The 17,450-nt window shown below is 36.9% G+C and overlaps 1 protein-coding gene and 1 long non-coding RNA gene across 2 annotated transcripts; one reads left to right on the top strand and one right to left on the bottom strand.

Annotated features, from left to right (window-relative positions):
* Positions 1-2,309: 2,309 nt before the first annotated feature.
* Positions 2,310-11,591, top strand: LOC114580363. The gene is made up of 2 exons (XR_003701746.1): positions 2,310-2,908; positions 11,157-11,591. It is a non-coding gene; the product is annotated as an uncharacterized LOC114580363 (long non-coding RNA).
* Positions 11,592-12,928: 1,337 nt separating this feature from the next.
* Positions 12,929-16,563, bottom strand: LOC110099511 (alpha-terpineol synthase, chloroplastic-like). Its single transcript, XM_028697745.1, has 5 exons — positions 16,100-16,563; positions 15,804-16,025; positions 15,495-15,633; positions 15,162-15,407; positions 12,929-12,988 (listed from the first exon to the last, which is right to left on the bottom strand). The coding sequence occupies exons 1-5, from the start codon at positions 16,429-16,431 to the stop codon at positions 12,929-12,931; spliced, it is 999 nt and encodes a 332-aa protein (XP_028553578.1). The 5' UTR covers positions 16,432-16,563.
* Between the last annotated feature and the right edge of the window lie 887 nt (positions 16,564-17,450).

Raw genomic sequence — 17,450 nt, 5'->3', positions numbered from 1 at the left:
GGAGGATCTACATATGTACGTTGTGTTTAAACACATTACATGCATGTGCATGCTTCGACCAAATATTTTCTATTTCAGTTGGATTACATCAAAAGGATCATATCCCATATCTTTTTTGCTTTAGCCATGGTGAAATATAGAGAGAATAAGAAGGATTTACATATGATACTTATTGAATTAGAAAAAACATATGATAAAGTTCAAAGAGAAGTGCTCCGGAGAGTTTTAGAAAAGAAAGGAGTTCATAATGCTTTGTATGCAGGTGCTATTACTTGTGTTTAAACACAAGGTAATACTTTGTCATGCTGCATCAGGTGAGGGCTCTTCTGGCGGCTCTGTGGAGTTTTCTGAGTATCGCATCTGGTCACAGGCCATCGGAGGAATGCAACATGGCAGAGTTTATGGTTTGGGTTCCTAAGCTCAGGCATACGAGGGGATGACCTCCTCTACTGCATTCAGTTCACATGAGACCTTACATGCTCAACAAATAAGTGCACTTCAAGCAGAGCTAGAACAAGTAAGGAAATCACAAGCTGATTAGCAAGCTCAGTTGCAAGCACAGGTCCAAATGCAGATGCAGGAGCAACAGAATCAATTGTTGGATGAATTGCGCAAAATGAGGGACCAGATGAGTGGAAAAGAGGTAGCTCCAGTTGAGGAGGAGTCCACGGATTCAGAATAGTTTACTTTAGGAACTTGTTTATATCTTTGAATCTGTAATATTGAACACTGTGTGATGTTTTTAGTTTGTTGTTGATATTGAAATATTTCTTTTAATGCGTATTTATGTTTTTGTGCATCTGTTGAAGAATTTTATGTTGTGCAATTGTTATAAACTGTTGTGGATAGATATTTGTATAGGTTTGCAGGTGTGGAAATCTGATTGTTGGCTGGGAAGTCAATTTTTTTTGTCAATGCTACAGGTTTCCGGCGGATTTTGTGTCGGAAAGTCGACGGAAACGACGATACAACGAATCAGATCGGTCATGCCGGTGTTTTAATAGGCGCCGGAAATTACCGGCGCATTTTACGGCGTCTGGTCCGCCGGAGATTTCCAACGCTACTTCGGCGCCGGAAATTAGTCGTTGCTTATTTACGGCGCACCTACGATGGTTTATGTGCCGGTAGTTTCCGTCGAATACATACGACGTAAACTACCGATGCATTCGTCGTCGGAATTATCGATTGAAAGTCACTGTCTTTTATATCACATTTTGCACCGGTAATGCGCCGGAACGTGCACTGGAAGGGTTTCCGGCGTATTACAAACGTCGGAAGACATTTAGCGACGCATGCCAAACCGGCGCAGGAAAATCCGACTGAAATGCGCCGGAAACCGAGGATTTCCGTCGGATATTACGGCTTATCGGCGGATACTGTCCGCCGGTAACATCGTGTTTTCATGTAGTGATTAAGAGTCTACATTTTATTTGATCAAATTGGAGCGTTTGATGTGGTGTCGCAAATTTCAAAGGCGATCCAAATATGATGCAAAGGCACGCGTTACGAGAGTAATTAGCCTCGTTGGAGACGACATGGCGTTTGATCTTGAAACGGATTGCGTCATTGCGTCTGGAATGTCGTCAATATTAAGAATATATATATTTTTTATCAATTTGGATTGTTCGAGGTGGTGGCACAAATTCCGAGATGATTCGAATACGACAACACACATTTCGTTAAAAATAAGGCCTCGACGATGATCAAACAAAGTCTGATCGCAACATGGACTGCAGCGTTGCGACCAGGACAGCGGAAATACCCTAAATACCCTATCGATTTGTTCAATTATGATTATCGGTGAAATCGACACATTAAACGGGGCGATCGGCATGCAAATCGAGCAAAAAGTATGCAAATCGGGATGTTTTTTATTGATTGGAACATGGCTATCCAGCCTAATTAATGCTATTACTAATTATGGTAGGTCATCATTAACATTGCCAATTGATCTTACCAAAAATCAGCAAGTTAAATGAGAACTCAAATCTCAATTAATATTCTTACCTCGTTCTGTCGAAGTCTTGTTCAGAAATCCCGCAAATCCTGCCGGTTGCCTCAAATGAATACATGGGGTGGTCTTAAGGAGAAATTATTGTGTACGCAATCCGAACGCTTCGGATGCTGCGTATTTACTGCTTATTTTGTTACGTATTTTTTGATATACACTTTTTTCGTGACAAATAAGTAGCAAATAAATAATACTCACTAAATACACAATAAATATGCAAAAAAATGTAGAAAAAAGTATGTATAAAAAAATACGCAACAAAATAAACAGATAAATAAGCAGCATTGGAAGCGTTGGGATTGCCTACACCATAATTTCTCGGTCTTAAGACAGGAACCAACGTCGTTTAAGGAATGAAAGATACTCACTAGAAAGCTCTCACGCCCTTCTTCCCCATAACTTACAACAGATCTAAAACCTCCTTCCTCCGAGAGCTTCTAGGGCGGCCATCCCTTTGATTTCCTGAACCAAATCCGTTGCTTCAAACCCCATCTCAAAACCCCTATCAAAGAAACTCCCGTTCGTCCCTGATCTAAGCTCCGTCAACGCCTTCAAGACTCAGTCCGAACTCCAGGAACTCCCCACGGCCATTTTTGGAACTCTGGCAATCTCCCGCCTCCCTCAATCTCACGACACCAAGCCCCAACTTCACCAACACCCGTTTCCTTCTCTAGCCTTTGCAGTAAAACCCAAAGCTGCAGGCCAAATCTCCACTTCCACACTAAATTCTCCCTTGCCTACCTCCTGAAACCCGACCAGACTTTGCCAGTACCATCCTACGCCTCTAGATCCAGCTAGATTGAACGCTTCTACAGCTCAAACTTGCCGGCGACTGTGACGCTTCAACCGAGTTTCTAATCATCCGTTTCTTCCCTCTTCAACAAGAAGTTACTTCAGGTCTCCATCCCATGCTTATATTTCACGCAACAAAAAAAAAAGAAGAAGCAATCTTTTTTTTTACGTGATCCGCAATAGCTGTCGGATGCAGCCTTTGCCTCTTATTTTCTGCCGTTAACAGCACTTAAGAGATTCCTGTTTGAACAAGAACTGTGACAAATCTGTCTTTCGTTAGCTTTTTTATGTCCCATGCATTTTACTACGCCTCTTGCCCTCCCTCACCACTTTATTAAAGCAGATTTCACACATTTCCTTTTCAATTCCCTCAACCAAACAGAGAATATTATTCTCTCTATAAGCGGTTATCTAGATTTAAAAAAAAAAAAAAAGCGGTTATCTAGAGGCCCATTCAGCCCACTTATAAATTATTTTCCACCTTTATCTGTACTCAATCTCAAACATATTTTGTATCATTCACTTGAGTAACAAAGCAACTATTAATTCTTTTCAAAAGCCTGCATACTTCTCCTGCTAAAGCTAATATTCCTACCACTTGCATTACATTTTCCACTAGCTGGCAACATACCCTCATTCTCATCATCGCTTTCATCATCGGTTTATTGCAAAGGTATAAATTTTTTTTTTTTGGGATATTTAGGCCATTTAAGGCAAACTCACACACACAACGCATACACATGGACTCGAACCTTGGACCTCTTAGTTGGAAGCCTAAGCTCTCAACCAATAGGCCAAGGGGAGTTGTGTAAGGTATAAATTTCCTAAACTCAAAACCTTGTGAGCCCATTTCGGAGTTCGTGGCGCACCGGAAAACGGCCCATGCACGCCTTTGTTGTGCGTGGTGGGATGGGACCCCAGTGCGGCGCCTACGGCGAGGCGGGTAATCACCTAAAAGCCTTACTTCAATGTTCGTGGGGGACTGGAAAACCGCCCATGCACGCCTTTATTGCGCGTGGTGGGATGGGACTCCGGTGCGGCACCTACGACGAAGCGGGGTCACTCATAAGTACCCCCGAGCGGGGGAAAGCAAACTGCTTTTTCAAAAAAATACCTTTTTTAAAACCCCATGCAGGCCTTTGTTGGCGTGGTGGATGAAAAACAAAATCACCGCTACGGTGTCTCACAAACACCAACCGTGGACGTCTTTGTTGACGTGGCGGGTAAGCGGCCTCTTGGTTTTTCCCCTAAACAGGGGAGACGTCGGGAAGCTGCCGAAATTTCCACTGAAACTGAAGACTTGGACAAAATTTGGAGCTTGATTTGAATATAACTTAAGGAACTTGACATTGAACAATGAAGTGAACTCAAAATCAAATTTAAGCTTGAACTTGAATGTGGACCGAAGCTGACAAGAACAAGGGATACACTTGAACTCAAACAAAAGCATGATAGCTCGAACTCATATTGAATAACATGGGACTCGACGAACGAAGGAGGTTCATATAGAACCTGAAATATACTTGAACTCAAGCATAAATTTGTGGACTTGAACTTGGATTCATATTTGCACAATAAAATGACTTATAAAATATTTGAACTTAAGTAAATTGTGATTTAATACAAACTTGGGCTTGCAACAAATGACTACAAGAACTCAAACTTGAATCAATCTTTGACAATATGGAACTTCAATCAAACTCAATCAAGAAGAACTTGATTTGGGCTCAGACTTGAATTGAACTTGCACAAAGAATTAGAACTTGAACTCGTATCTGGCATGAGTTAGAGCATGATATTGGGTTCAAATGAAATATAAGAAGCCATAGTTTTGATTTAATTGAAAAGCAATAATCCCAAGCTCGCCGTGGCAAGTCATTTTGAAGATAGAGAATTCATATGTTTAACTTGCTTGAGAATAACGATGAGATTATGAAAGCTAATATCGACTAGCTCATAACATTTGAATCATCATTATGATGAACTGCTCTCTCCCCTTCCTCCTCTCCTATAGAGTCCAATGTCGGGCATTTACTTTAAGATTTATGTAAGTTTTAATATATATAGCGTGAGGCGAGGCGGGCCTCAAGGCGGGCCTCAACCAAGTTGAGGCGCAAGCCTCATAAAAGGAACTCGAGGCATTTTTTACTTGAATTGCGCAAAGGCGGGCCTCAAGGCGAGCCTCATATTGCGCAATTTTAAACCATGAACGTGACGAATCTTTACAAATGAAGATCACCCATGTGGCCATGTGTATTAAATGAGCAGAACACTTCATGATGACACGTGGAAAAGCTATGATAAGTGCAATAGATCCTTTGAGATGAGGCATCATCTGGTCGCAAGCAAAATGACAAGCAAGGATTGTGGATCACATAGAAGCGACGACGATCAGCTGTGACATTTATATCAATCATATGGAAGAGATAGTTGTCCAATAGTGAAATACACTGAAGGAAACTATGAAGAATATGACGACCATTCGTTAGCTCGTGGCTAATAATGACTAATTCATGACTAAAGAAGGCTAGTATGCTAACTAGCTCAGTGACCCGCTTGAAGTCAGTGATGATGGAGTCATGCAATAAAAGTGATCATTCCCCAATATTGATGCCACAATCTATCTGCAAATAAAGAAAAAGGATACATAGCAAATGCAAATCCTACGATCCCTTATAGCAGATCCGCTATATGCACCATATGTCATTTGTGGACAAATACGAAAGAGACTATAACAAACACAAGCTTCTGTAAATCATCGTAGGAGACCTGCCTTATGTACTATATGCCATTCACGAGCCGAATGCCAAAGGACTACAATAAATGCTAGCTCTTATGAGTCATTGTAGGGAACTCGTTATACACGTAGTACGTCATCTGCAAGCAAATATGAAACAACTACAATGAATGCAAGTATCATGCAAATGACAACAAAGAGCATACAATGCACATTACACATGTTACTTACAAGTAAGAATGAAGATCTGCAATACATACAATCTCTCAACGAATATAGATGTATGTATAACATGCCACCCAGGGGTAGATGCAGAAAGACTTCAGTGAATGCAGTATCTTGAAGTCAATTTTAATATGTGAATGAATACATCTACATGCCTACTTGTAGCAATAGCGGATGTACTACATGAGCCAAATATCATAATAAAGTGCATGAAGAATACGACAAACACAAGCTCCCACAAGCTTCTGTTGAAGCCCCGCTACGAATATTACATACAATCTACGAACAAATGTCAAAGAACTACAATGAATGCAAGCATCAACAAACAAAAGCAGGAGATTCGTTAGTGCATATCAATCCGCCTGCTGAAAATAACAAATAATGCACGACAATCTACCTGTACAATGCAGCAAACAACTGATCCAAAAGCTGCTACAATGCTACGCCACCGGATCTGCAACACTCATACAAGCAGACAGAAGGCGTCCACAAAACTACAATGTTATGACATGGGATCCGCAACGTCTATGCAAGCGAACAGACGGCGTCTATAAGTACTTTCAAAGTACTCCCATATGTGCACCATAGTTTGTATATACATAGGTACACTAAAAGGGGTAAAAGAAATTATAAAACCCACATGGTCCCCGACGAGCTTGTTATTGATACACACGTGACTTCTAGGAATGCTGTGCGAGTTATTAAATTTGAACCCGATCCTCCTAAATAGGTAAAAAGGAGTAGACAGGGTATAATTATAAAATGCCCCCAAATACTTGTATGGGCCCCAGCGAGCGTGTTATTGGTACACACGTGACGTCTAGGGATGTTGTGCGGGTTATTAAATTTGAACCCGACCCTCCTAAGCAGATAAAAAGGAGTAGAAAGAATATAATTATAAAATGCAACCAAACACCCGCATGGACCCCGGCGAGCGTGTTATTGGTACACATGTGACGTCTAGGGATGATGCGCGGGTCAATAAATGAATTCAAGTTCGAACCTGATCCTTCTATGCGGAGCAATAAGAGTCGATAGGGTTCGAACCATTAAACAAATATATGATTATGACGACCGATATATTTGTTTTAATACATTCATATTAGGCCTTCAAGGTCTATAATCATGAGAATTCATTAATAAAAGCATAAAGCCTATGAAACTCGATCCTCTGTCGACAGCACGATAGAGTTGACAAGGTTCAGAACATAAATATTTTCAAATGACCCCAAACACCCTGATGATAACCGTGTTGAACAATAAATCTCAACCGGAGTGGTCCATTCCAAATACTCAAAATTCCATCCAAATATCCAAAAAAATCCAAAAAAATCTCAAAATCCCAAAAATATTTAAAATTAAAATAAACTATCAATCGCTTAAAGCAAAATCCATCCACCCTCTGCAACAGTTTGCTGGGGTGGACAAATCAAAATATAACTTTAACTCACTTAGAGTCAAATGCCTAGTCGAAAATATCATTAGGATCTATTCTCAAACAATCTCCTGCCAGTAAGGACGTGGTACGTGTCCTCTAACCGGTGGTTTTGCTGCCAAATGGCACCGCAAGATAAACCGTTATGACCCGGGGCTCTCTGAACTGAGTGGTTTTGTCGCCAAATGGTACCACGAAATACCGGTTATGGCCAGAGCCAATACGATCCTTAATGACATCAAATCCTTAAGATATGAATCAATAGGATATGATCGATAGGGAACAAAGCCCTCTGTTAGCTAAGGTGGATTTAAATTTGTCCCCTTAGACAAATATCCAACCCAGGTCTACAAGGTCCCCTTGGACGAAGCAACCCATGGCTGCCGATAAGGATCCTTCTGTCAGGTTGGGTCGACTACCTCCTCTGACTAAGTAAACCAGGGATCACGATGGCCCGGGATGATGGAACCATGGGATCTTGATCGGGTCCATCATCCATTCCCTCACCATCCACTTTAAGTGCAAGATGGTGCAATTTTTAATTTTAAATATCAAATCTCCAAATCTTTCAATCCTCCAAATTCCTTAATTCTCCAACCATTCCATACCCCTACTGCTACTATATGCCAGATAACACATATCTCTATGTATTTGATTGACGACTAGCCTTAATCGAAAGTTCTCTCTCGTGATCGGGAGGGGTAATTTACTATAGGGGCTTGCGCCTATAGGAAACCAGAACTCAGGTCATAAAGTCCTCGCAAAATGAGGGCGAAATCTCTGGGTAGTGTCTTATCTACAAACCCATCTGCCTTTCAAATTTTACCTCGGAACTTATTCCGTTAAAACAGTCATGCGAGGCGGGGAGGCCGGGGCCGAATTTTCGGAGCCCACAACGATAGTCTACCTATACGAAACGGGCAAATGATTATAGCGCGACGCCACGCCACCGGATCCACAACACTCATACAAGCGGACAAAAGACGTATACAAGCTCTCAAAAGGAATGCTGCGCACACTTAAACGAGAGTTGCTCGCACAATTGAAATATTCCAAAAATGCCTGCACACATATATTGCAATATGTATACACACAAGCACACATAAATACATATGTAATCATATACCTGCATCGGCCCCGACGAGCATGTTACATATACACATGTGATGTCTAGGGATGCTGTTAGTCAATAAATGAACTTGAGTTTAAACCCGATCTTCCTATGTTAACTGGATGGGAGTCGACACAACTCGAATCGTTAAACATATATATGGTCACGGCATCGACCAGATTTTTTTTTTTTTATGATGGTTCATATTAAGCCTTCAATGCTCATAACAAGGAAAGTTTGCTCACAAAAGCATAAAACCTATATTAAACTCGATCTTCTGTTAGTGGGCGAACAAAATTGACACTGTTCAAATGACAACCATATAAATTACTTAAAATCCTGATGATGAACATGTTGAACGTAGATCTCGACCGAATGGGTTAGCTCCAAATACTTCAAACATCTCTCAAATGCCCATGAAAACCCAAAACTCCAAAAATACAAAAAATCAAAATATTAAAAAAATGAAGTTTACCATCAAAACACTTAAAAAAAAATCCAATCATCTTCCGCAATAGTTTGCCGAGGTAGACAAATATAAATAGTACTTCAACTCACAAAGAGCTAATGTCTGATCGAGAATTTCACTAGGATTCATTATCAAATAGTCTCCTGCCAGTGAGGACGTGACACGCATCCTTTAACTGGTGATTTCATCATCAAATGGCACCGTAGGTAAATGGTTATGATCGGGGCCCTCTGAACCGGGTAGTTTTGCTCCCCAATGCCACTAAATTACGGTCATTGCCAGAGCCCGTATGTTCCCCAATGACACTAAATCATTGAGATATGAATCAATATGATATCATCAATATAACACAAAGTCCTATGTCAGCTAATGTGGGTTTAAATTTGTCTCCTTTGACAAAAACTCACCCAAAGTCTAGAAGGTACCCTTGAACAACGCAACCCATGACTGTTGACAATGATCTTTTTGTCAGGTTGGTTCAACAACCTCTTTTGACTAAGTAAACCAGGGGACCATGATGGCCCGGGACGACGAAACTATGTGATCGTGATCGGGTTCATCATCACTCCCCCCACCATCCACTTTAAGTGCAAGATGGTGAAATTTCAAATTTTAAATATCAAATTTTCAAACACCAACCAATGCTGCTACTATATACTAGATACATGTTGCGTATATGATTGATGATTAGCCTTAATCGGAAGTTCTCTCTCATTATCGGGAGGGGTAATTAACTATAGGGGCTTGTATCTATAGGAAACCAAAACTCATATCATAAAGTCCTTGCAAAATGAGAGCAAAATCTTTGGGTTGTGTCTTATTCACAATCCAATATATCTTCTGAAAATTTATCTCAGAATCTAATTCGTTAAAACTCCCTCTAAAGCAGAGACCGGGGCGCGAATTTTCGGAGCCCACAGTGATAATAAAATTTGCAAGGATTAGGCCTTTCATTGCTTTCAGAAGAACATATATGAGTATTACTGCCCATCTGACCAAATGTTCTGTTGACGATAGTCTTGCCATCAATAGCTTAAGCAAATTGCTATTTAATCAAAGTGATTTTATGAAAGAGCATGTAATGGTGAGATTTTTAAGTGACAAATATTAGTGCCAAACAATGTTTGCTCAATTAGATAACATCACACTTCTACTCCTATTAGTCTTCAACTGATGAATATAGTGTTTTCCTTACCTTTTTCATTGGTTGTGTCAAAAATACTTCGAGATACTCATCCAGTGCTGCTGCATACAAGATGAGAGATTTCCCTGAATTCAGTGTTATAAGAATGAGCTGGTTTAGTAGATTTCTCTTAATACTGTCAAAAGCTTATTGTCATTCATCAATCCATTTGAATTGAATTTTTTTCTTCACCAGCTTTGCAAATGGTTGACATTTGATTGACAAATTTGATATAAATCATTAAATGAGCATAAGTTGTCCTTCCAGTGAATGAAGTTGTCAAAGACTTTTCAATGGTGGCATTCTTATGATTGCCTTAATTTTATGGGGGTCAATTTCGTCTCCTCTGTGGCATATGATATACCTTGAATATTTATGTGAGGAAACCCCAAAAGCGCATTTGAAAGACTTTATTTTGAGGTCAAATTTTTTGATTGTATCAAATATAACCTTAAGATTATCAAGATCATCTCCGCGATCTTTGCTATTGACAACAATGTCATCAATATAACACTATCTTTTGATTGATCAAGTCATTAAAGAAGTGTGTCATATCCCGTTACAATGTAGCTTCAACATTCTTTAAGTTAAAGGGCACGACTGTATAGTAAAGTATGCTAATAGGTGTCTTGAATGATAAGTGTTTTTCATCCTTTTGGAGAGATCTTGATTTGATTGTAGCCTGACGATTAATCTATAAAGAAGAATATGTCATAATTGAAAGTATTATCAACTAATAAATTTGATATTCTATGAGCGGAAAGTCGTTTTTTAGATACACTTCATTGAGGTCCCATAAGTCAACACATATATGAAGTTGATAATTTTTTTATTTGCATGGATAATATTTGCCATCTAATCAACTTATTTTTCTTCTTGAGCAAAGTCTGCTTTAGTGTGCTTTTTTCCTTTCTATAATTACATGTTCATCGATCTCTAATCTCATTCATTCTATGATTATAATCCTCAATTGTTTTTCGGTCTTCGGTTTCATCATCTTTTTGTTATGATTACATCCTCAAATGATTTTCGCATTATTAATTTGAATAAATTCTAATCTTGCCATAACCTCTTCAGAGAACTTAATCACTTGGTGAAATTATCCTCTCCTTAATCGATTTTTTTCTCTTAATTGAAATAATGATGATTGTAGCTCGGAAGGATCATTAACATGAATCATGATTTGCTTGCAGATTTCAGGACTTCTCTCACTGTTTTCCAAATTTCTCCCGATGATTCTTAGCCTCGTAAGAAAGCTTACTGGCAAGAATTCTGACCATTTATCTTCATCATCTACGGTTTCTTCTGTTAATACTGGAGTTGAATAGCAAGCTTTATATGTCAAAATTATTATGGCTTCTAAAATAGTAAGTGTGACATTGAGGAAGAAGCTGAGAAAATAATGATGTAAAAGAAGAGGCAAAACAAGCTACAGTGCATAACTGATAACAGATTTTAATGATATGTTACTGTAATACTACTTATTCCTTCATTTAATGGAAGATTTAGAAAAAAATGAATATAATGGGCAAAGATATCCCTTTGACGAAGTGTTTGTTTAGAATGATTGTAACTTTTTTATAAGTTGTTTAGTTATGTTTTAATACATGCCATGAAGGTGTGCAAGTGTAGATCTTGAAGGTTTCATGAACCAATTTGGATTTTGGTTGTAATTTGGACTTTCTTTAAAATTTGGTTAATGGTTTATTTTTTCTTTTGCAAAATTGATCAAACCAAAAACACAATTAAACTAATACTTTCAAATTCTAAATCAATAAAGTTCATGAACTATAAATTTATAAGTGATAGAAACATCAACATTTCCATTACTTATTTAAATTGGTAATTTAAGTTGGTTATTAGTTAACAAATTTGTTAACTAATTTATCGAAAAGAAAAAAAAAAAAAAAAAAAAAAAACTAAATGCACACCCTTTGATGCTACCCAAGGCCACTAATTAGTGGAAGTTATTGTAGCCATTTTCAGTGGAGAAAGTTGATGGGTGTTAATGAATAAAGTGTCATTTAGGATAGGGTTTAATTTTGTTCTAGAAGATGCATAAAATGTCCATTTTATAGGTAGAAATGAGGTTCTTATAATGTAGCACCTAGCTTAACCTATGGTAGGGGTGTCAATTTGGGACAACCAGAACCCGACCCGTTTTTAAAAACGGGTCAGGTTTTCGGACCCGAACCCGACCCGATTCGGGTCCGGGTCAACCCGACCCAACACGAATGATCTGAGGTTGACTCAAAATTGCTAGTTTTTTTTGGTAAAAAATCAAGTCAATATTCAATTTTCGGGTAAAAAACGAGTCAATCTCGGGTTTTCGGGTCAAATGCGAGTTTTCGTGTCAATTTCGGGTTGCTGGGTCAACCCAAACCCGACTTGGTTTTTAAAACGGGTTGAATTGTTGAACTCGAACCCGACCCGTTTTAGGTTCGGGTTGACTCGAAACCAGATTTTTTCAGGTCGGGTGGGTTCAGATTGTGTTTTGGGTCGTGTCAAAAATTGACTCCCCTAATCTATGGAACCTCGATGTTCCATGAGGTTAGGGATAGGAAGAAAATTAAGGATGTGGCAATGAGTTAGGAGTGGCAATGAGGGCATTACCTTTTGTTGTTTGGGGGTTTTATGGGTAGCTTGAGGAAGTAATTGGGTTGGATTGCTTGGGGAGGCTAGTGGTAGATGTGCTTAATTTATAACATTGATGAGTTTATATTTGGTATAGTTTTGGACGAGGAGTTGTTCAAAGTGGGAAAAATCGTGTATTTTTCATAAATGAAGCAAATTATCAAGTAGTTGGTTGTAGAAGGTCACCTGATGGATGATGAAGGAGCCTGACTAGTGGGGAGGAATGAACGAAGATGTGGGGGTCGAACTTATATTTGTATGATTTTGATTGAGTCTATATAGTTTTTTACTTCTATTACGACCCTTGTGTTGGAGAGAAGCATTTGGAATCTCAAGAAGAGGGGAAGTGATATGGGGCATAGATTGGATGGGTGATTAAAGGAACCAAAACCTAGAAAAAAAATTGGTTTTAAGTTTTAAACAATTTCAAAGTTTTGGGAGTTTCATCATTGGCAATTGAAATAATTTTGGGCATGGTTGCACCATTGGATACTTAAACTCACATTCTAGCAAATGTTAGCCTATATTTATTAATAGTGAGTGCATTAACCCCTAGAAGAATACCAACCCAATTGAAAATTTTAGAAATTCCTAAAAGATTCTAACAAAATAGAAGTAAATTCATGATTTTAATTTAAATGAAAGGATAAGAGATTTTATTATGCATTGATATAAACTTTGGGAAATGAAAGGCTTTTGAAAGAAAAACCTAGGCCCCCCATCTAAACTATGTCATAATCCTTTTGGCAAGTTAACTTTAAGTGGAAGAAATCATCATTCAAAGTAAGAAGTTGGAAGTAACTTTGAGATTTCAAGCCATTTTAACATTTTTAAGTAGAGCATCCTAATAAGGTCTCTTACTAAGAAGAATCTGACCAATGTTAGGTCACATTCTTTGGAGACAACAGAGATCTAATCTAAGCTAAAGATAATTGCAACATCTAAGCATTGAATAAAGCTAATTGTGAACTCTTTCAAATATAGGTTTTGTTTAATGGGGATTTCTTTCTAATTGGGGGTCTGCCCTAAGCTAGGGATAATAGGAGGTTGGTGAGAGAGTGATACTTGGCCAATGATCCTTTTATGTGTGGGGAAATCTTCAGGTAACAAGTTAGGATGAGCATTTCATTCTAAATTGTATCCCCTTGAGGAGCAAGATTTGTGATCAAAAGTAGTGGAAAATAGGAGTTTATGGAGGACAATACTTGAATTTTATTAGAAGTTTTTATGAGGTGGATGGCGAAGGTGGATATTCATGGAAGAAAGAGTCGGGGTAATCCCTAGCCAAAGCTAGAGGAGGAGTAGGGAAAGGGAGAGAAATAGATGGTGCAAAGGAACTGCAACTCTGAATAGAGAAAGAAGAGGGACATGTAGTTAACGATTGAAGAACGTAACTTGCTTGAAGCTAACAACAACACCATCATCATCATCAAGCCTTTGTCCCACTATGTGGGGTCGGCTACATGAATCCTTTTTTTTCATTGTGTCATGTTAAAAGTCAAATTCCCGTTTAAATCTAATAAAGAAATATCATTTCTAATATTTTCAAACCAAGTCTTTTTAGGTCTACCTCTATCTTTCTTAACATAAGATAAATATAATACTTCTACTTTCCTAATCGGGTCATCGGAAGACCGCCATTTTATGTGACCAAACTACCTAAGATGACTCTGTCTAATCTTATCTTTCATTGGTGCTACTCCAACCTTTTCATCGTATCTTATCTCTAAGGGTAAAGCCACTCATCCACCCGAGCATCCTTATCTCTGCAACACTTAACGTGGTATTATGCTTCTCTTTTAATGGCCAACATTTGAAGCTAAGGAAAAAAAAATCATTAAGGAGTGCCTAGCCAAAGTATCACAATAGTGTAAGAGCAATTTTAGATTAAGCCCTAGCATATAAATTTAAATTCATAAAATAAATTTCTACCCCATTGAATCTATAATAGGCCAATTTATAGATAAGTAGTTTAATTAATAGATTAAATGTAAATATTTATATTTATCTATAATTATTTTTTAATTATTTATATTGTATAAAAATATTTCTTAAACTATTAATATGTTAACATAAATTTTCACTATCTTCTATGACATAGATGTCTTGAGATCATTATTAAAATATTAATTTTTTTGATATATTAATAATATTCCCTTCAAAATAATAAAAAAATAGATATACCTATTGATTGAACTTTAACTTCAACTTTTGAAAGAAAGAAAAAAAATAACTTTGATTGGCTTTAACTAACTAGTCAGCATGCTAACCAAAATTTCACATTATAATAAAAGCAAATATATTTTAAACAATACTTGTTTGTCTATTTTCATACATAAACAACAAGAAGCTATGACAAGGTTTTAGGGACAAATGGTACATGAAGATTAACATCTTTGACAAAATAATATCAAATACTAAGTAGATGAATCCCTAATTCCTAGTGTGATGGGCTTAATTAGCAAAGAAATTATTTTATCCCTAGTCTCACATATGGGTTTTCCATACCCATCTCCATGCTGTATATATATATATATATTGTACAATAACATAATTGTACGTACTGTTGATGTTCCTAAGTCATCATAAAGTCGTGTGATCATAGATGAATGAAGAGTAGCATCGATATATAACTCCAAACTATTTAGAGCTTCTATAGTCAAGTCTTCACTTAAGCAATATGCTGAAGTAAGGATCAATGGAGCAGAAATGGAAAGCCATGCATTTTGCATGTACTCGTTTATCGTGGGAATGTATCCTATATAATACCATATTGCCTCCATTAAATATGATTTGCATAGATCTCCCCACTATAACAATAAATAGAGAAAATATTGCATTAGAATTATTTGATTAATATATAAAAATAATGATGCAATGATACCAAAATGGCTTACCAATCGCTTGAGGTGTGGAAGAATGTCTATTCCCTTTTCTGTTGAAATGGTGCGTGCGATATCATTAACTGTATTGAAAAGTGCCAACAAAACTGTCTTCATGCAAGTTGAAACATGTTGGGATTCGGCGATTTTCCATCTAGGATAGACAAATTATAAAACATGAAGCAAAATTTAGAAGATCAAATTGTGTGATATGTTATCAAGGATTTCTTGAAAAATATTCAAAAGAAAAAGTAACTTTCATGACCTCTCAATATATATTTTACTAAATCAAAATATTTGAAATAAATTGTATAGCTTTCTTACTCATCAACAACATTTGTAAAGAACACAAGTTCTTCTAATGAACCATACACATCATAAATATCATCAATTGTTGTAATGAGGCAACCTAGTTTGGTAATCTCCTTCCTACATCTCCAAAAGCGTGGCTCAAAAGCACATCCCACAGACCACAAATAAGTCTCCATCAACCTATCTCTTGCAAAACTGAAGTCATCACCAACAAGACCAATGCTCCTCCACCACCTAATATATTTGAAAACTTCCTTCATATATATATATATATATATAAAGTATGAATGATTTCTTAAATTACATACCTAGATATCTCCTTGAGTTCCTTCTTGTAGATAGTCTGAACAATGTTGAAATCTAATTTAGCAAACTCAAGTAAATAGGGATTCATGTTTTCTTGCCTCTCATAAGCATCAATAAACCACATGGTGTGCAACCTTGACATTCTCCAATGTAAAGGGAGCTCCAAGGCATGACTTATTTCTTCAACTAGTAGAGGATTAATAAGCAATGGTTCCTTAAGATAATTACTTAAATGTTTAGTTGTAAATTCCACAGCATCATCTAGATCATCCTCTCCTTGAACAGCAAGATATGATGCCTCATACAAACTTAGCATTCCCTTTACATCATTCATAATGTTAATATTGAAGCGTCCACTCTCATTTTTAAAGCTTCTAACAAAAAAATCTTCACTGCAAGATGAAATAAATATTAGTTGCACAATTTCTAAAGCTTTATAATTTCAATAATGAAAGGAAATAAAATTCAACTTTCACCTTAGAATTAGTGTTATGTTAAAATATCATGAAAATATACTTAAAAGTTTAAAGTAATATATTTTTAATTGAAGAAAATGAAGTTTAAATTTTAAAAGTAGTAGATAAATAAAGTTTGATTGTATTAAAAAAAATATAAAAGGTATGCTTGCCTTTGATTTGGAACCTTAATGTTGTATTCCCTTAGAAGCCTAAAGAGTAAACTAGAATAATGAAGGTTATTTTTTATTATATTGCTCAAGCTTCCTAATGATGTAGCTAAGAAGCTTAGCACATTCTTGATCTCACTGTCAAAATGATATGAAATCCCAAGCTGGCATAATGCATCCACAATGTCAAGTAGCTCAACAGTATCATTTTGCTTGACATAATCAATCAAATGCCTTATTTCCTCCTTTAAAGTCTCCCATAAATCAACTTGTGCTACATCCTGTGATATATAAATAATGATCATTATTGATAGTTAACAAACATATCTAAGAAGAAAAGAAATCATAAATATGGTACTATTTACAGGCATACAAATGTAATGGTTGGGCTCCCAAGACTACATTTATGTTCATATTTTTTTAGATTCATTCTTATTTAAAAAAATATATATTCTCTATATTATAAGAGAAAATATATCTATTGTGTAATTTGTATAAGCTGTATATGCATCATATATATATATATATATAATATATATAAAAAGTTGAGGAAAACATGAAAGAAAATTAGATAGGGAGAATAATGAATAGAATAAAGGATAATGGTGCTAAACTAAAATATTTTCAGACTACGCAAGCTGCGACATTAAAAAATAGGGGGCAGCTGATATGTCACAAAAATTGCCTTTATCCAGCATGAATTTCGAGGCATATCTTAGTTGATAACT

Source organism: Dendrobium catenatum, unplaced genomic scaffold, assembly GCF_001605985.2.
Source record: "Dendrobium catenatum unplaced genomic scaffold, ASM160598v2 fragScaff_scaffold_114, whole genome shotgun sequence".
NCBI classification, from domain to species: Eukaryota; Viridiplantae; Streptophyta; class Magnoliopsida; order Asparagales; family Orchidaceae; genus Dendrobium; species Dendrobium catenatum.
The sequence above is the reverse complement of the archived record's forward strand: the minus strand, read 5'-3'. Positions and strand labels throughout refer to the sequence as shown.

What these genes read in the sequence shown, in the direction of transcription:
- LOC110099511 (XM_028697745.1), bottom strand. Translation starts at nt 16,431, where the DNA reads ATGAATGATGTAAAGGGAATGCTAAGTTTGTATGAGGCATCATATCTT. An exon ending in GAACTCAAGGAGATATCTAG is followed by an intron (nt 16,026 to 16,099) that starts GTATGTAATTTA and finishes CAAATATATTAG; the next exon opens with GTGGTGGAGGAGCATTGGTC. An exon ending in TTTACAAATGTTGTTGATGA is followed by an intron (nt 15,634 to 15,803) that starts GTAAGAAAGCTA and finishes TGTCTATCCTAG; the next exon opens with ATGGAAAATCGCCGAATCCC.